The sequence below is a fragment of the Schistocerca piceifrons genome, chromosome 11, assembly GCF_021461385.2.
Source record: "Schistocerca piceifrons isolate TAMUIC-IGC-003096 chromosome 11, iqSchPice1.1, whole genome shotgun sequence".
In the NCBI taxonomy this organism is placed as follows: domain Eukaryota; kingdom Metazoa; phylum Arthropoda; class Insecta; order Orthoptera; family Acrididae; genus Schistocerca; species Schistocerca piceifrons.
The window spans coordinates 165,637,370-165,658,028 of NC_060148.1; the positions used below are offsets into that span (position 1 = coordinate 165,637,370).

The 20,659-nt window shown below is 39.9% G+C and overlaps 1 protein-coding gene across 1 annotated transcript in view; it reads left to right on the forward strand.

The window, feature by feature from the left end:
- Positions 1 to 9,381, forward strand: part of LOC124719908 — a 30,648-nt gene extending 21,267 nt beyond the window's left edge. Inside the window, exon 3 of the mRNA XM_047245095.1 lies at positions 9,068 to 9,381. Within this exon, the coding sequence (XP_047101051.1) occupies positions 9,068 to 9,367 (300 nt within the window). The 3' untranslated portion in view covers positions 9,368 to 9,381. The remainder of the gene's footprint in view (positions 1 to 9,067) is intronic.
- The last annotated feature ends 11,278 nt before the right edge of the window (positions 9,382 to 20,659 follow it).

Below are 20,659 nucleotides of genomic sequence, written 5' to 3' on the forward strand. Positions count from 1 at the left end.
CTGTCGTTGTCATTAAAAGTAGAGGTGGTAAAATTAACAGTTCAGTTAGAAAAGGGTGTAAGACTGGGATGTAGTCTTTCGCACATACTGTTGAATCTGTACATTGAAGAAGCAATGGAGGAAATAAAAGAAAGGTTCAGGAGTGGAATTAAAATCCAAGGTGAAAGGCATATCAGTGATAAGATTTGCTGATGATGTTGTTATCCTCTGTGAAACTGAAGAAGAATTACATATTCTGCTGAATGGAATGAACAATCTAATGAGTACAGAATATGGATTGACAGTAAATCGAAGAAAGGTGAGAGTAATGAGAAGTAACAGCAATGAGAACAGTCAGAAACTGAACATCAGGATTGATGGTCACGAACTAGATGGAGTTAAGGAATTCTGCTACCTAGGCGGCAAAATAAGCAATGATGGACAGGGCAAGGAGGACATCAAAAGCAGACTTGCATTGGCAAAAAGAGCATTCCTGGGCAAGAGAAGCCTACTAGTATCAAACATTGGCCTTAATCTGAGGAAAAAATTTCTGAGAACGTTCGTTTGGAACACAGCATTGTATGATTGTGACACATGGATTGTGGGAAAACTGGAACAGAAGAGAATCAAAGCATTTGAGATGTGGTGCTACAGACAAATGTTAAAAATTAGTTGGAGTGATAAGGTAAGGAATAAGGAGGTTCTGCACAGAATCTGAGAGGAAAGGAATATATGGAAAACACCGACAAGCAGAAGGGACAGGATGATAGGAAATCTGTTAAGATAACTTCCATGGTACTAGAGGGAGCTGTAGAGTGCAAAAACTGTTGAGGAAGGCAGATTGGAATACATCCAGGCATTTGTAATGAGAAGTCATTTGCTGCATTGTGGATAATTTCTGTATTACAAATAAAAGAAAACGCTCCTTAAAGGAAACTCATAAACAGTTTTAGAGTTTAATAAATTTTGAATGATGTATAAGCGCACTTGGTAAAATTCTTTGCACTGTAGGATTTGTGGTGGAAGAAGACAGCGAATAACCAGAAAGTTCTCCGTGGCAAAGAAGTATCAGGACAGAACAATTTACTTACTTAAAAAGTGCCGGAGAGTACAGACACGAGTGGGGTCCAATTGTCTGTACGGATGAGATGTACGTTCACACTGTGGGCATCGTGCAGTTCATTACAGTGTCTGTGGAAACCTGTTTCAAAAGGAAACAGAATTGTCATCATCTGTGTTGGCAGTGAGGAACATTTTGTACCAGATGCCTACTTAAAGTTTAAATCTTGTCAGAAAATGCAGGATTATCACGATGAAGTGGACTTCTCAAATTATGAGAATTACCTCAGTGAGAGATTATTACCTAATTTACTACCTCATACTGTCCTTTTTATAGTTAACATCTCCTACCACAATGTGCCTTGCTTGTGCTCTAGCATCAAACCCCACGAGGAGAGAAGTGATGTCGTCTTTAACAGAAAACTGAATTCCTTTCTACAAGGAAGGATGCATTCGTTGATCAATATGAGCAAACCAGGCCACATCACTCGTAAAATATACAGTATTTTAACCATACTCGGTCGTACTGCGTCACGACTTTCACCATACCACTCAGAATTGAATCGTATAGAGCTGACACGGGTGAGAGTTGAGAACATCGTTTCTGAACGTAGTGTTACATTCAGAATGAATATGTCAGTAATACTTACAGACTCACAATGAATGCATTATTAGCACGTACAGACGAATAAATTACTTTCGTATCGAGACTGGAAGAAAAGCTGTGAGTACATAAATAAAATTGAAAAGCAGTGTATTTCAATTGCAGGTTTGGCAACAAGTGCTGGAGGTGATCATAAATGTGGAAAGTGTCGTACAGACTCGCATAGTGATAGTCTCAATCATGAGAGCAATGCTGATTTCGCAAGTGAAGATGAATATGAATCAACTGATGTTGCCAGTCGAAGTGAAACAGACATGGCTACTGAAAATGAAGAAACATAGGATGGAGCATTTTCTAAATGTTTTGATGTGTGGAAATAGTGAGGGAGATCCATAGTATTATGTCAGATGATGAGCTGTGTTGTTTGGAATGTGCAGTGCTGTGTTTCCAATTGCTCTAAACATCTTTGAACGTCTTCTTAACAGTGAAACTACTGTTTATGAGATGGCTACACTCGTAAAATAAACCCTGTTACATTTTCTGGCGTGTGCTTGTGTCACTTCTAATACCTGTGTTCGTTTGCTACACTGCAACACCCTTTCACCTCTCTTACATTTCCCCTCGTGCACATACAAGTGTCCTCTGTTTGTATGAAGTGTAATTATCAGAAGCGGGGTATTTTACGCCGTGCTTCGACTGAAAGACATCATTTGTTTCAAAAGTATTTTCTAAAAAAAAATAGATACCAAAATTACGATGTGCAAAGTTCTTCGTATCAGTTGTTGTAGGATTATTTCACGGAAGTTATCTCACATAAAATGTACGACATCTCTGCAGATAAGATATGATTCTCACAAGTTAGTAAAGCTAGGGGTGATTTCTGAAACAGAAACCAAATACAGGGTGATCGAGATAGAATGCCCATTTTCAGCCTTTCAGAAAAACTTTATTAACGCAGGTCTTTGTGTTTTACGAATGCAGACGTGTTACTGAGACTTTGGAGTTTCGCGTGCATACAGCACTCACTTCTTAAAAGTCACATAATTCATAAAACACGGCCTTTATAGGAGCCCTCGTGTAGACGAGCTACATGGTTGCTATACGAAGTACTCTCCGGTACAGCAACAGGAGTACCGGCAACTTCTCTACAGAAGATACACCAGAGGAAGAAATTGAGAGCTGTCACATCGGGTGAACTAGTCACATCACCAAATTGGGAGATGAGATGTCCAGGAAACAGTTTGAGCAGTTCGTCTGTCGACAGATGGCCCGTGTGTGCAGTTGCTCTGTCCTGTTGATACCGCAGGGCTGACAAAATTCCGAATTTTGGATACGTTTCGCTCGGAAGTCACAGTGTGCAACTGAATTTCCTAGTCTCTCGCAACATTGCTAGCTTGCCACCGGCACACACATCTGCTGTCACAGTAGCCAGCAGAAAAGAAGCATTCTTTCTGATTCACCGTGTACGTCAACTTGAAACACAAGAAAGCTGATAAAGTAAAAATAAGTAAGATTGCTATGGAAAGAGATGGATAATCTCAAGCAGTATCATGTTGTGGCCGAAAGTGACTGTAACATTACATAACAAACAACTTTTATTACAAAGAATTTAGTTTATGACTAGCAAAGCAGTTTCAATCTGAAGCAATTGATTTTGAGTAGCTTGCAGTTAGCTGAATATAATTATCTATAGTAACAATAAAACGGTAAAACTGTTGTCTGTATGTTTTGAATATACTAGTCTCCAAAACTACTAGACAAATGTGTTCATGGGGTTTTTACTGGTAACTTTAGCATAGCTTGAGGCAATGTATAGGCTTTATTTAATCGAAATTGGATGATTGGGGTGAGGGGGATATATATATTTTTTTTTTTTTTTTGTAGTTCAAATTTTTATCTAAAATTATCTATTCAACTTAGTAATTCAGATGTTTAATCATGGCGGCACGATTCACCAAACAACCAATAGATGGCAGTGTAGTCTTTTTAAATTAGTGACACGTGTGTTTTCGGAAGTCGAAAGTGTGTGTCAGTGACAGATTTAAGTACCGCAATCCTTACAAATACAAACTAACAGCGCTATACAGGTATACAGATAGCACTATGTGTATTAAAAACTTAACGCCATTCCTTTCCTTCATTCAGTTGGTTTTATTTATACTCTTTGTTAGGAAAAATGAATTATTAACTTTACTTTGTCATTTCGGTGCCTACTCGTTACATTTTGATTTCGTTTTGTTCACGAATTAAAATGGGTAGAAAATGGTCAAGTCTTTACTAATACACCAGAATGGCTTCAAGACTGAGGACTGTGCGATCTCAAGAATCCGTCAAAGACTGAGAGGCGAGCCTTGCCTCGACTCGAGAACTTGAGGCTCTTAACTACGCTTCAGAAACTACTCCCTAAAGTGAGGTGTGACGAACTCCGATCGAGAATGTGGGAACCCTTCGATCGCAGAGGCTTAAAGTTACTTCTCTCCAGTGTAACATCGTAGGAAATGGAAATTTCTCTCCGAAGTAATATTGTACACTTGAAAATTTTCGCGGCAAGTGGTGCAGGCGAGCAAGTTTCTTGCACCCTGAACACTGCATATTCCTTACAGTTCACCATTTTGCTTTAAACTTGTACAATCCCCAGTGAGCTTATGTCGTACCGTGACTGTAAACAAAGCACAGGGCCAGGTGCTACGTGTTATGGGGGTAGATCTCAGTGTCGGTCTCACTTTGCGTGACCAGCTGTACACGGCTCTCCTCCGTGTTAGTGAAGTGTACGAGCTCTTTGTTCGTACCCTTGGACTTATTACGTCAAATGTTACCTACAAAGCTTTATAAGTAACAAATAAATTCCATCCGTACAAAGTCTCGGGCACTGTTATAAATAAATACCTTAACAGTGCTGGACTTCTCAGCTAGTTTCCCAATATTTACACAGCTGCTTCTCCTTTCTCCGAAAGGTTCTTTAATTTTCCTATTGGCGTTTCATTTCTTTCCCCTAGCCGAGAACGCTTCTGCAGTTTTACATTTGTCTCTCCAGCTGTCCGTTACTGTTTTGCACTTTATTTCCAGTTCATTTTCCCCTTTTGCCTCCCTCCTTTGCTTCATTTTTATGCATCCTCCTTTCACCAACTAAAAAATTGTATTTCGTGTGTTGGCCAAGGATTTCTACTCGGCAGTGTCTTTCTGCCTATCTGTGGCCCTACTGCCTTCACTGTTCACCTCTGAACTTTACCAATTTGTTCATACAATGCAGGCTTACACAGTAAGTAAATTTTGTTCTAAAGACATTATGCCGCAGTGAGAGGCATATTTTTGTGCCTAATTTTTCCTCTCCTAATGCTGACGGTGCCTCCAGCATTATGAACTGAAATTTTAGGCACGGAAATACCCGTGGACCACAGCATAATGCCCTAAAAACAAAATTTACCAATGACTACTCTTCTGTTGCCTACTGGCATAATCCGTATCACTTCAGGCAGGGGGGGTCACCTTCATTGTTTCTGATGGTATTGACTTTAGCATCTGTTAAAATTCAGGAGTAAGCAAGAAACACGTATCTTTTTTGTTTTCTCCAGAAAAATTCCAGCCCCGAGATACAGGCCTCCAAAGATGACAATGCGAACACCATTTTGAAGATGCGAATTTCGGAAAAATTTTTAAAATGCTGTATCTCTGTAACAGTTCTACAAATTTTGTTAGAGATTTTTTAAGTGGAAAGATAATTGCTTTATGATTACAATGATATCCTCCATTTGGACCTATCTGTCAAAGTTCTTTTACCATCGTCTTTTGACGTTTTAAAAATAATTTACAGAAATGCCAATCCAGAAAAGTTAGATTTTTTTCTGTTAATTAGTAAAAGGACGGTTTGAAATGTCTTCTGACTGTGGTCACAGGAGAGTGAAGTGTGCTGACTATCTGTATTCCGTAGAAATGTTGGAACACGTGAGGCAATACTGACCCTGCGACTTATCTTAGAAGAAAGATTAAGGAAAGGCAAACCTATGTTTCTAGCATTTGTAGACTTAGAGAATGCTTTTGACAATGTTAACTGGAATACTCTCTTTCAAATTCTGAAAGTGGCAGGGGTAAAATTCAGGGAACGAAAGGCTATTTACAATTTGCACAAAAACCAGATGGCAGTTATAAGAGTCGAGGGATATGAAAGGGAAGCAGTGGTTGGGAAGGGAGTAAGACAGGGTTGTAGCCTCTCCCCGATGTTATTCAATCTCTACATTGAGCAAACAGTAAAGGAAACAAAAGAAAAATTTGGAGTAGGAATTAAAATTCATGGAGAAGAAATAAAAACTTTGAGGTTTGCCGATGACATTGTAATTCCGTCAGAGACAGCAGAGGACCTGGAAGGGCAGTTGAACGGAATGGACAACATCTTGACAGGAGGATATAAGATTAACATCATCAAAAGCAGAATTAGTATAATGAAATGCAGTCGAATTGAATCAGGTGATGCTGAGGCAATTAGATTAGGAAGTGAGACACTTAAACTAGTGAAGGAGTTTTGCTATTTGGGGAGCAAAATAACTGATGGTGGTCGAAGTAGAGAGGGTACAAAAATGTAGACTGGCAATGGCAAGGAAAGCATTTCTGAAGAAGAGAAGTTTGTTAACACCGAGTATACAGTTAAGTGTCAGGAAATCGTTTCTGAAAGTGTTTGTACAGACTGTAGCCATGTATGGAAGTGAAACATGGATGATAAATAGTTTGCACAAGAAGAGAATAGAAGTTTTTGAAATGTGGTGCTACAGAAGAATGCTGAAGATTAGGTGGGTAGATCATGTAACTAATGAGGAGGTATTGAATAGAATTGGGGAGAAGAGGAGTTTGTGGCACAACTTGATTAGAAGAAGGGATCGGTTGGTAGGACATGTTCTGAGGCATCAAGGGATCACAAATTTAGCATTGGAGGGCAGCGTGGAGGGTAAAAATCGTAGAGGGAGACCGAGAGATGAATACACTAAGCAGATACAGAAGGATGTAGGTTGCAGTAGGTACTGGGAGATGAAGAAGCTTGCAGAGGATAGAGTAGCATGGAGAGCTGCATGAAACCAGTCTCAGGACTGAAGACCACAACAACAACATGTATGAATACACTACAGCAAAACTGGCCACACTCTTCAAAGTAGAAATTCAATCTTCAGAAGAAAATGAACCAAAGCACTCTTGCGTCTCTTGCCAGGAATTTTTCACAAATATCAATTCAGCTGTTGAATATTGTGCATCCTGCAGTGAAAAGGTGCAACTTTTAACTATTGTTCCAGAGACATTTTCAAAGAAAACAATTTGTAACCACGTTCCATCAGCATCAAAGTACATGGTAGATAAATCAAGAAATATGAGGTTTGTAAAAGAAGTCTTTGGAAGACCACATCCCTATTATGATCATCCTGTAGATGCAGCTCAAGTTCAAACAGTGCAGTCATTTTTCCTGGAAGATAAATGGGAATGTTCTTGCCAGAATGCCAACAAAAAAGACACTATAACTGTAACAGTTGAAGGTCAGAAGGTTGTGAAAGTGAAGAGGTACATGACTCATATAACTTTTGCAATTTCTAATATCAACTATAGAACTTCACATATTGGAAGATCAAAATTTTATGCTCTATGACCTAAGTGGGTAGTTCCACACCCACCTAGAGGTGTCTGTTTATGTGTGTACTGTGCAAATTTTGAACTTTGTGTGATAACTTTGAAGAAATTACTGGAGCACATGATACCTTTATTGGGCATGGGAAGTCATTAGTAGTCTGTTTGTTTCAAGAATGTGGTGACTGCCGTGGAAAGGGGAGACTGTCTTTACAGGCACTTGGCCTGGAAGATGTAGCAGGTAACTCTGCAGAAATTACATATGTGACATGGGAGGAAAATAAACTAATTAAGAAAACTGTTGCATTTGCCTGTTTCATTGATGAACTTAGTAAATGGTCAGGGAAAGCAGTAAAGCCGCATACACACTGAGTCTGAAACATGTTTTCAAAACATGTTTCCGGCAGCTTGATGTGGACACCATTTGGAAACATGTTTGGAAACACAGATACATCTATCCGTAGCAGTGTCGGTACAGATCAAAGGAAACAATGTTTCAGGCTAGCTACCACTTGTCACCGCTGCACGGCGCTAGCGTGTGTGTGTGTGTGTGTGTGTGTGTGTGTGTCATCAACTGTTTAGTGGTGTTCTGTTTACTATTGTTTTCGTTTTCGCTTTATTTTTCTAAAATAATGGGGCGGTCAAGGCAACGTCCGGAGCAAGGAATATAAAAACACCGTTAAAAAACACGATTGACTTGCAAAAATTGCAGCAGCTTTTGGCACGGACAAGGGAAGTGTTGAGAAAAAGATACGATCGCTCGTGGTTGCTTACAGACACGAGAAAAGAAAAATTATTTCCAGCAGACCATCTGGTAGTTGTGCAGACACTACATATGGCTCGAACTGGTTCGGCTATCGGCTGCTGCAGTTCTTGGACGATGTACATGAGCTGAAGGAGACAACAGGTACTGTGGAAAATGAGGTACGAAAATTATGCTTGTTTGTCTTTATTTGTATTTTGTAGTACACAGTCACATTCACCCATAGTTATTTTCCACGGTACACTTCCTTGTGGGCTTAAAAAATAATTAGCAAATTCGTCTCGAATTTGTTTATTCGTGGAAGCAGCTTTCATTGGTATATTCTGTGCTGAAATGAAAACTGATGCAGTGTCATCTCGTCTCCATGTGCCTGGAATCATCTCACCTGTTTGTAAATCGTAGGAATCGAAGCTTCCATGTGGGGTGTATTGGTGCCTTGCCTTGCATTTCGCCTTAAAAAATTGTGGAGACATACAGCTGTAAGTGTGACAGTTTTTGCCTTTTCCGGTTGTAGCAACATAGGTTTTCTAAACACACGAAAAACTGAAGCCGTAATGCCGAAAGTGTTCTCAACAACCATTCTGGCCCTTGAAAGTCTGTAATTAAAAACTCTCTCTTTTGAACCTTTAACATGTTTTCCCAGGTAGGGTTTCATAATGTTTTCCTGTAAGGGAAAAGCATCGTCTGCTACAAAAACATGGTAGGGCCTTGGTGCCAACTGGTAAGCATTCAGCTTGTGGCAAGTTAAGTTTCTTTTTGTTAATTAACTCATTTATGCTCGCGTTTTTGAACACACCACCATCTGATATTCTGCCTTGGCAGACGATATCTGCGTACAAAAAGTTGTAGCTGGCATCGACGACAGTAAGCAGCACAATGCTGAATGAACCTTTATAATTATAATATTCACTTCCACTACCAACAGGGCACTGTAGCACGATATGTTTCCCGTCAATTGCTCCGACACAATGGGGGAACGAAAAATCTGTGAGAATAAACATGCTGTTTCACTCCAGTCGTTTTGAGTTGCAGGTATCTGAAAGAAAGAAATTTGATTTCAGGTTTTTGTACATTCGCCAGAGGGCACAAATGAAGATGAAGAGGTTGCGGCTGGACCTTCCAGTCCTCCACCACCAAAAATTAGAAGGATGGGTGAGAAAAAAGACAAGCGGCAACCCGACAAGATTGCGTCTCAATTGTTAACTAAAGTGCTGCAAAAACAAGAAGAGAACAAGAACGATGAATGCAGTGCGTATGGGCAGTATGTGGCATCAGTTTTACGGAAATTGACAGAGTTAGAAAGAGCAAAAACAATGGCTTTGCTTAATGATGTATTAATGAAACAACATGTAGCGTATTAGGAAAGTGAGCAGTCGACAAGGGGTATGAATGAATGTGGCAGGGCCATCATCATCAAGTAATAATTCCCCTGTTACATTTACAAGCTATGAAGACAGTGACAACACAGTTGAAGAAGTTGTGTTTGATGAATTATGTAATGTAATTGAGAAATAATAACACTTCGAAAATGTGCTTATTTAACGATGTTTTTCATTTACTTACCCTTACATAATCCTTCAGTACTTCCACCAGAGCTGCACATACTTCAGGTACTATTTTAGATATTGCTCATTTTGAAATGCGAAATAAATACGCAAGGCTCTGAAATGAATCTCCTGTTGCCAGGAAACGAAGAGTAACTGCAAGCCTTTCATTGACTGAAATAGCTTTCCTGAAATTCGTGTCTTTTTTTTTTTTTAAACAAATGGTGATATCATATTTGCCAGATATTCAAAATCGGTAGGTGAGATCTGAGTGAAGTTGCGGAAGCCAGAGCCGTCTTCCATACTCAGCTCATGTAGCAGGTTATTTCCGCCAGTTCATCTATAGAATGTTTTTCTCCACCAACGACGAGGACGCCTTTCATTTTGTTTGTGTAAACCTTCTAATATTAATAATGCAGCTCCACATATCATTATTGTTTCTTCGACACCAGACATAACGCAGCAGCAGGCAATACCAACACAATAACACGAGGAGCACTGCAGACGGCGTGAACTCACGAGAAATGTGGACGGAAACGAGGGACCGGAAACAAAGTCGGAAACATTTGCAAAACATGGCAGAAAACAATGTTTCCAACAGAAACACGTTTCCAGTGGCAGTGTGTACGCGGCTTAACACACCAGCATGTGAAGAAATTGCAGGAGTGAAAGGATGTATACAGGCTGAAAAACTACATTTAGTGCTTCTCTGTGATTTTGCTGAGAACTGGTCTAATTCTCCCACAAGAAGTAAAAGGGTATCATTGGAGTAATGACAGGTTTCAATTTTTACAGGAGTGACATATTTTCAAAACAAGACCACAATTGTTGCTGTTATAAGTGATGACACAGGTCATGACTCAGCACATACTTTGCCAGCAATGCACAAAATTCATCAACTGCAAACAGGGGCACAGTAGATCGTTATTATTTCTTATGGTGCTCCTCGTTACCAGCTGTTTGAATTGAGCTAGTCGCTTGTGCCAACTGACTGGGTATACAGTGCTACTGGTCACGGGAAGGGGCCTTGTGATGGTGTAGGAGGCCTGCTGAAGCACCGTGCTACAAAACGTAATCTTCCCAGAGCAAATACAGCTGCGATTCAGATTGCTGAGGATTTTACGAGAGTTGTGAAATCTTACATATCCACAGCCCTCATTCTTTTGTCCAAAGAGGAAATCGAAGAATTCCGTGAGCAGAAAAAAGAAAAATGGTCCAAAGAAACTACTCCTGTGAAAGGAATTCAGAAGACACATTTGTGGACTCAAAGTGATGGGCGAACTCATATTGCATGCACTTTAAAGAGCAAGAAAGAAGAAATTTCATTCTTTCGGCCAACACCTCAGAAACAGCAGGATAATATTCAGATTCACAACTTGAGACGAGGATGTTTGTGGCATGTGTGTATGACTGTGACTGGTGATTTGCAGAGATTATAGACACCAGTTATGAGTTAAATGAAATTGTAGTGAACTTTACGCTACCACACAGACCAGCTGCTGGATATAGGTTTCCGGCTGAAGGACAGCGACGACGCTGCCAGTGCTCACTTCCTGTTCACAATGTATTGGAGATTGTAAGTGCTCCAGTTCCTATTGGTTGGACAGGAAGCCATCACTCTATATGAAAGGCAGATACTGAAGCACTGGAACACATTTTTAGTTCATTGACTGGCTAATTTCAGTACAAAACAGAGTGCACAGAAGTTGTGTGAATTCAGACCTGTAATTCTTTGGACCTTTCACATACATTTTGGAACCATTTAAAATGCTTCAAAAATGAGTCTCTTACTCATATTTAAAAACTAAAATTATGTTAGGTTTTGATTTTTATGAGCCTGTTATGTGATAATGTGGTAATAAGACAGTTTTATGTATGGCAAATGGTTTATAAGACCTATTCAACCTAAAACTGGAAGCTCTCCTTTTCAGGGAATGTAGATCTATTATGGTACTAATCAACAGGAAAAAATCAAAATTTTATGGATAGATTTTTGAAAAAAAAATAATAATTCCACACCTTATAAAAAAAGTTCAGAATGTTAGAGTAAAAGAACTTTGACAGATAAGTCCAAATGGAGGATTTATTTCTAATCATAAAACAATTATCATTCAAATAGAGAAAAATCCCAACAAAATATCTAGAACGGTTCCAGAGATACAGCATTTTCAAATTTTTTCCAAAATTCATGCCTTCAAAATGGTATGTACAGTGTTACCTTTGGAGGGCTGTACCTCGCAGCAGAAATTTTTTTGGAGAGGGGGGGGGGGAACCAAACAAACATGTTCCTTACTTAGTCCTTCGTTTTAACATATGCCAAATTCAATAACATCTGAGATTATGAAGGTAAGATTTTTCCTAGCCTGCCTGAATTGATATGGACTATGCCTACTATACTCTACCCCCCACTCCCCCCCCCGCCGCCTCCTCCTCCTCACCCTTTTCATTCAGTGATTGCCTCATGCTCTCTTTGAAACCGTCAACAGTGTTTGATTCTTTCAATTTAATATGTTCCCATCACCTTAGTTTCCTACTTCTCTGCAATTTTTCATCTGCATTTCATGACCCAACTAGGTCATTCCATGTCTCCCCCTTTAATTTCTTGCAAGTTTAAAATGTGATTCCCAATGTATGTCATAGCCTTCTAGTGTCTCCAGGTCTGTCCCACAAATAAACCTGGAACAGTTATGAGCAATGAATAAGGTATGCTGTGTCCAAGTTTCTAACAGGCGGTTTCCGCTTGCATTCCTTTCCCGCAGTCTGTGTTATTCTACAAGTTTTCCTTCCACCCCTTATCTTGCTATGAAATTATATCTCCCTTAACGAATTGAATATATTCTTTCATTTCATCGTGTGTTTTATGAATCTCAATTGTTTAATATTATGGAAAAGATAGATCACTACACACACACACACACACACACACACACACACACGAGATCACAGTCTCAGCAGCCAGAGACTTGTGAACATCTTCGCCATGTGGCGAGTAGTAATCTGCCTTTTTCATCATACTGTCATTATCCCATCCTGGATTTTCCATTGTTCAATTGTTTAATAACTTTCTGTATTTTATCTGAAGTTGAGCTTTTGTTTAATGTCTAATCTTATAATTAATACTATCATCAGCAGTTTTGCTGACCTACCCTATGCAGTTTGTATTCAACTTACAGAATCTGTAACATATACTTTTTTGCGTTGTGAGACATAAATATACATTTTTGAGTTGTCATTGGAACTAAAACAAGGCTTCTTATTTGTTTTGAACAGGTTACTGAAGATTTACTGGGTTTTTGCAAATTTTGTGACATTGAAGACAAAGAACTGGCACTTGCATTACAACCAGAATGCAGTAATGTAAGTATTAACATTGTTCTTGGAGTTTTTGTTTAGTGGGCATAGTAGGGTTGCAAACTTCCATAAGACCCCAGTGATAACGCCAGCTATTCACATCTGACAGCTTTCGTTGTATTAAGGGAATGTAGTTACCAGAAAACATAAGTAAGTCAGTGTAGTGTAAAATACTGTATTAATAAATTTGTTTAAATACTCGCAATCTATTCAAAATGTACACATATTAGCCCATCGTGAGGTTAACTTGTAATAAAAATGTATTTTCCTATTTCATTTGAGTAGGTCAGCAGTTTCTCGTCACTATTAACAGTGTAAAAAAACAGTCGTGACGATTGAAACTATAACTTAGAACTTATGCATTTGACCTCAAATGAATTGTTATTGACAAGTGCTAGCCATCAACATTTCTTTTCTCATCTCTTTAGATACTCACCAGGTAGTGGCAGAAGAAAACTAATGGAAGTTAAGGAAATGAGCAAGCTTTTGAAGCCAGTCGCTCCTCCTTCTGGCAGAAGAATAGAAGGGGAAGAAAGAGGGATGAAGGAAGAGAACTTGCAAGGCTTAGAAAGTGGGGAGAGTTATGGAACTGTCGCCCAGAGTTCCGGGTCGGGAAAGACGTATCAGACGCGATGAGAAAGAAAAACTAATTGTCAGGGACTGCACCAAACGATATTTGAAAACATGGGAGATGAAAGGTGGTAGATAAGATAATAAGCAAGACAGATATTACTGACAAAACATCATACAAGTGTTAATAAGAACAGGAAGCTAAGTGCATTATGCATGGTAGAGGCGCGGTGCAGGGAAAAATAGGCAAGTCAGAATATGAAAGGTATAAAAAACTGAGTGATGAAAGGAGTAGTTGCTGACAAGGGAACCTCCCCATCGCACCCCCCTCAGATTTAGTTATAAGTTGGCACAGTGGATAGGCCTTGAAAAACTGAACACAGATCAATCGAGAAAACAGGAAGAAGTTGTATGGAACTATGAAAAAATAAGCAAAATATACAAACTGAGTAGTCCATGCGCATGATAGGCAACACCGAGGATAGTATGAACTCAGGAGTGCCGTGGCCCGTGGTTAGCGTGAGCATCTGCAATACGAGAGGTCCTCGGTTCAAGTCTTCCCTCGAGTGAAAAGTTTTCTTCCTTTATTTTCGCAGAGTTATGATCTGTCCGTTCGTTCATTGACGTCTCTGTTATCTGTAATTAGTTTAGTGTCTGTGTTTATTGAAGTCGCGAGCTACATTTGCTGGATTCATATTGGCCACGGGATACATCTCACGTATTTAATACACTCTCGTCCAAAGTAGCGAACAGTCAACTGCCAGCCAGGGAGCTTCGTTAGCAGGAATACTCTCTCTTCCGTGTGCTGTAGTCGACTGACGTCGTGTGTTTCGACGTTTGTTTAGGTGTAGCGTCACCATACTACGGCGCAGTTACCTCGCATCGGACGGATGGACTGACAGATAATAATTGTCTGAAAATAAAATATTAAAATTTTCTCTCGAGGGAAGACTCGAACCGAGGACCTCTCGTTCCGCAGCTGCTCACGCTAACCACGGGACCACGGCGCTCCTGAGTTTTTGCTATTCTTGATGTTGCCTATCTTGCGCATGGACTACTCAGTTTGTATATTTTGCTTATTTTTTTCACAGTTCCACACATTTTTCAAGGCCTATCCACTGCGCCAACTTATAACTAAATCCGAGGGGGGTGCGATGGGGAGGTTCCCTTGTGAGAAGAAATGCTGAGACCAAAAAATTAAGACCAGGAGGGCGGTAAGACCGAGGATGCAATGTAACACCAGTTCCCACCTGCGAAATTCTGAGAAACTGGTGTACGCGGGAATAATTCGGAGAGCAGCACTTGTGGTGAAAAAGGCACCGCGGTTGTAACTGTCACATTGTAGAGCATGCTTTGCATGTTGCAAGTATGTGCTCACTGTGTATTCCTATTCGTCATAACTGATAACTTGATGATAGTCATACCGGTATAGATAGCCGAACAGTGTTTAAGTAACAGCAGGTACGTGATGTGTCATTTCACAGGTTGCTCTCACTTTGATGGCATACGTATGCCAGTTACAGGGCTGGTATAGGTGGTGGCAATTGTCACAGCAGTTGGGCCGTAGCGTAAAAGGAGCACAGTGTCTGTCTGACTGGGGTGGGGGCAGGGGGAGGGTGGGGGGTGATGAAAAGCTATTTAAAGGACAGTGGGAAAAATGTTGGACAGAATGAACCTCATTTTAGGATATGATCTTAGGAAGTCACAGCCTTGTCAAAGTGGCTGATTAATACATTTGAAACCAGATTAGTAGTGAGTGGCAATAGTTGTTTTTTGAAGGGATTAGCAGTACCGGCATTAGACGTGATGCGCCAGGAAATCTACTTCTGAACTAGGCTGGTGGGGTAATTATGTCCAGTGAAGGCTCAGGTGAGAATGGTGGTGTATTGCTGTAAAGAGTCTGCATCTGATTTGCATTTCAAATTCTGTGGCTGTATGAGAGGGAATGTGTGACAGAAAGAATGGCAACTGTCAAAATGTAAGTAGTGTCATTTGTCGGTGGGTTTAATGTGAACAGAAGTGTGTAGCGGCCCTCGGTGTGGATATGGTGAACGTAAAGGAAAGTGGCACGGGATTCAGAATAGGACCGTGTGAAATGTAATTGGAAGAATGTATTTAGAGATTCCAAAAATTTTAATAGGCCAGCCTCACCATGACTCAGTACAGCAAATATGTCATAAATCCATTTAAACCAAACCAGGTGCTGAAGGCTTGTTGCTTCTAGGAAAGCCCCTGACCCTGGGTCCTAGACAACTTTTCCGTAACTTTGCCAATTCTTGCCCTCCATCCCTCTTCCTTCACCTTCACCTTCAACCAGTCTGCCGGGAAGAGGAGGAGGAGCAGCCACAGGCCTGCACATTTACATAACTTTTGTGTGTGTTTCCTCCTGCCACTGCTTGATGAGTGTTTTTATCTATCCAATTATATTTAACAAATTGATTATTTTTGTTGATAGATACACACAGTCATTGAGGTGAATTGGATGCTCTTACTTTGATGTTACCTGGTTTGCTAAAAAAAAAAAAAAAGTGTGTGTGTGTGTGTGTGTGTGTGTGTGTGTGTGTGTGTGTGTGAGAGAGAGAGAGAGAGAGAGAGAGAGAGAGAGAGATAAGGAGAAGGAGCACTAATATTGACACTTGACATCTGATGTATACACGTAATTGCCATTGGTTTGGAGCTGCAGTTATCATTGGCCCATTTAAATAAAGTATCATTCATTATTGCTGCAACTTTAAAACTGCAAAGTATTGTTTAGTAATAGTTAGACTGTATTAATATAAAATGACCTCGACAATTGACATAGGCTATAGTTTAAGTAAGGCAAATTCAAACTTAAATATGTTGTCTGGTAAGAAATAAGTAATGTGATGTACTACACTTAAGTCCGACAAGTGTGTCAAGACGAATTTTTATTTCATTGTATTGATCAGTGACACGTATTGAGATTTGAGAATTAGATAAATTACCGGAAAAAATAATAAATAAGGATTTTAGCACCCCACGCAACTCCCGTATGGGTTAATTTATTTAACTCTCAAATACAGGAAATCCCATGAAATATGGGACAGTTGACAACCCGAGGGCATAAGTTCAGTGTTTGGTTTTGGGAATTGTGGAAGTCCTGCTAGATGGGTACAGGCGAGAGAAATATAAATAATCGTGTTTGTTTGGTTGGACATTAGCCTGATTCCTAAGAGTCCGTGTATGACGTGGCTGAACAAAAAGAAATGATCCTATTGTTCTTTCCCAGTACTTGAATATGTGGGCCATAAACTTCTACTCGTGAAACTAAAATGATGTAGCCTTAATCCCATCTGACTTTGATAAAAGGAAGCTGAGCATACACATTTCCAGTGCATATTCATGTTTCATTTGTGCACTATGCGTTTTATTTATTTGATCGTTTCAACCACCTGTGGCAAGAAATTACTCTATTGCTTTTCCTTTTTAAGTTATTTTCTCTTTCACCAATATTTCTTCATTTCTGAAACTGTTGCTCAATCTTGTTGTAAGAATACTCTTTCCATTCTGTTGTTCTTGCTGTTTTGTCAAATAGAAGACTCACAATTTTCACTTGATACATTTCTAGTGTTTCCTATATGTTCTTCACTGTTCCTCACTTCCTTGGATCCCAATTTACTTCTTTTTATCTTGAGACTTGTGACTTCCTGTTAATGATATCTTATTTGCAGACCTGGTTTTGCACCTTTAACTTGTGCATTGCATGTGAGCCCTTTTTTCCTTGTCGTGGTGGAGATCTATTTAAACTTTTCATATATATCATTTGATTGCAAGTCCAGTGTAAAATCTTGTGCAGTTAATTTTTTTTCTTTTTTGGTCAGTACTCTGCCCCAGAAATGTCCTTCCTTTTTTCTCAAACACTGGACGATCCAGAATGGAATAACAAAAATAGAAGTGTCGAGTGGTAGCCAGGTGCCTGTAAAAGGTCCACATCTACTCTCCCCTCCCTCTGCCCTCCACATCTACATCCATACTCTGCAAACCACTGTGAAGTGCACAGAACAGGTACTTCCCACTGTACCAAATATTACAGCTATTTCCTGTTCCTTTCACATACGAACCATGGGAAGAATGACTGTTTAAACATTTCTGTGCCCACACTAATCGATCTAATCTTGTAGTCACAATCTCTAGGGGATCGATACATACGGCGATGTAATATATTCTGAGACTCATGATTTAAAGCTGGTTCTTGAAACTTTGTAAACAGTTTATGTCTATCTTGAAGCCTCTGCCAGTTCAGTTTCTTCAACATCTCTGTGACATTCTCCCGTGCGCCAGACAAATCTGTGACCATTCTTGCTATCATTCTCTGTATACGTTGAATACCCCACTCAGCCATATTTGGTGTGGGCCCTATACACTGGAGCAGTATTCTAGGGTGGCCACACAAGAGATTTGTAAGCAACCTCCCTTGTTGTGGACTGATTGCACTTCCTGAGTATTCTCCGCCTTTACCCACAATTGAACCTGCATGTTCATTCCTCTTCGTCTCCCTACAAAGTGCTACACCCAGTTATTTGTATTAATTGACTGATTCCATTTGTGATTCATTAACGTTATTGTTGTACGATACTACCCCCCTCCACTTGCACAATTTAATTTGAATATTGAAAGGGGTAGACCTCTTTAAATGCATGAAAAATAGGTAATTTTCATGCACCCTCCACCTCTGCTTCCCCCCCCCCCCCCCCAAAAAAAAACACTAAATCTGATGCTATGTCTTTGTCTTGAGAAATTATTTTTGTACCCACATCTGAATGTGGGATGACCCCTTGCAACTAGAACAGTGGTCATCAGCAGGAATTCCTGAAGCCCTCCCACTGGATGTGTAACAAAATAATCTTGTTTAATCATTTTCAATATTTTCTATCAGCATAGACTGAAAAATGTTAAGGTCTGACAAATGGTGACGTGTTGAAACTAATGTCATTTTCTTAGTCAACAAAATTGAACCAAAGGCTTTCACTGAAAGTAAACTTTCAGAAATATTGCAATATGGCTACCTGTGCTGATGGAGAATTCCATTTAGAATGCTGACATTGAATTCTGATCAAAATTCTATATACTATTTTGTGTTCCCGTCAATCTGAAAAATTCATTTAAAGTCTTGGGTTATGTTTTGTGTAGTTAAGTTGAACATGTCTGTAGTCAGTGATCCCTGTATCATACAGCAATTCTTCCAGATCGAAAAGGAGCTCCCCCCCCCCCCCCCCCCCTCCCCTTTCCCCTCCCCCATCCTCCCCATGGCTACAGTGGTCCTGTGGCCTCTTTGTCAGTTTATGTCATCCAGTGCTGTGCTTTGCTTGATACACTTTTTGTCCCCTTTTGTGCAAACATTGTAACAGGCTGGTCCGATCTTGAGTTCGAGCGTATTCACGATTTCGTCGAAACCTGTTAGGCCTTCAGTGAAATAATTACCGAATTGGCCCGAAAATAAGCCATCACCACATATAAGCCACACCTCTAAATTTTGAGGAAGAAATAAAACAGTGTTCTTTTCTTGAAAATAAGTAGCACACTGATTACAAGGAAAAAAATTACCAAAAATCTACTTGCATGTAAGTAAGACATACGTACCGTTAACATTTGGTACAACACATTGTCAACATATTTTGACTTATTTACTTTCATCACTATCAGTATTGCTGTTCACTTCCCCACTCTCACTGCTATAATTTTCTTCTTTCTCTTCCACAGTATGTCATTGTCACTGCCTTTCAGTGCATTTGATATGCAGCATTTCTTGAACCCCTTGATCATGGACTCTGATGATATTGAGGACCGTGAAGCAAGAATCCACTTCCAAAAAAGTGTGACTGGTGGCTTTTCAATCTTATCAGGTGGTGTAAGGATGTGGTCTTCTTCCAGAAGCAATCTGCATACATTTTTATAGGTTGTCCTTGAACGGTTTGTTAATGGCCATATCTAGTACCTGTAGTTTCGAAGTCATTCCTCCAGGTATTATGATAGGATCTTCTTTTGTGCAGCACCTTTATCTTCAGCAGTTAGATGGCCCTTTAAAGCATCCAGAACTAGCATGGCTCCCGTAGCAGGCAATGCCCCAGGTCTGTGATTCAAAACGGTAGACAACAAGTTGACCATCAGCTGCACTGTCATCCAGCCCATTGGAAGTGAATCACTAAACCAATAGCAAAGTTTTCTTTGGGCATGGTTTTTCTCTTCAAAATGACCTAAGAGGGTAGCTTCCTCCCATTGGCTGTAACAGCTAAAATGTCATTCTATTTTTTTCCATTCCAAGTTTTTCTTAATGACATTCTTTCTGCCCCTGTCATATTGGCCAGCATGTCAAAAAATACTGGGGTTTCTTCAGCATTGCCAATCTGACGAAAAGGATACGAGTGACACTTTCGTAAGTGGATGATTAGAAGTTGACCGGCTTCTCTGTGAAGTCTTCTCACATTCTCTGTACTAGTGTAATACTTTGACAGATAGCAAGGCCATTTCTCTGCATAAACTGAGGCACCAACTAATACTGCCACAAAATTCTCATTGTGTCACATCTAAGTCTTTTGTGATTTCCAGGACCTTCAGTTCGAGAATCTCTCGTGAGATAGGCATCCCGCCTTCCCCTTGTCTAAGCTCGTAGTTCTGGATACTTGCCACATTTCTGCTCCCTGAACAATTTTCTCGTCGAAACTGCCTTCTTTCATTTTTGTTCTGAAGCAACCGAACATCGCACAATAGATTCGTCCAGTCCGTTCTTTCTTCTGGTCTCTGTTTTGTTTGTGGTTTTGACGTTACACAGAGCTATAAGTTTGAAGCTTGCATCGTAAATAAACCGAATTCCTGGGCTCGATCATGCTTTTTGCTCTAAGTGGTTATTTGTAATGTCCTAAATCAGGCTTTCATACTACTATCCAACTGAAACTGAAGTATAAGCTAGTGTAACAATACTGGTGGACCTAGATAATGTCCACACCCATAAAATACTGGTAAAAGTTTGCATTGTTGAGTAATAAAATATGTCGTCGCCAGTTTCGTCTACGGAAGCTTGTTGTTACAACTGAGCTCAATTTTTGTGCAGCAGTTGTGCCTAAGGCGACAAAGTAGAGGGTATAAGGTGCACCCCAACTTTAGAGAGTGAAATTTGGATAAAAAGTGTAGCTTATTTTGGGTACATGTCGACAGGCCCACATTGCAAAT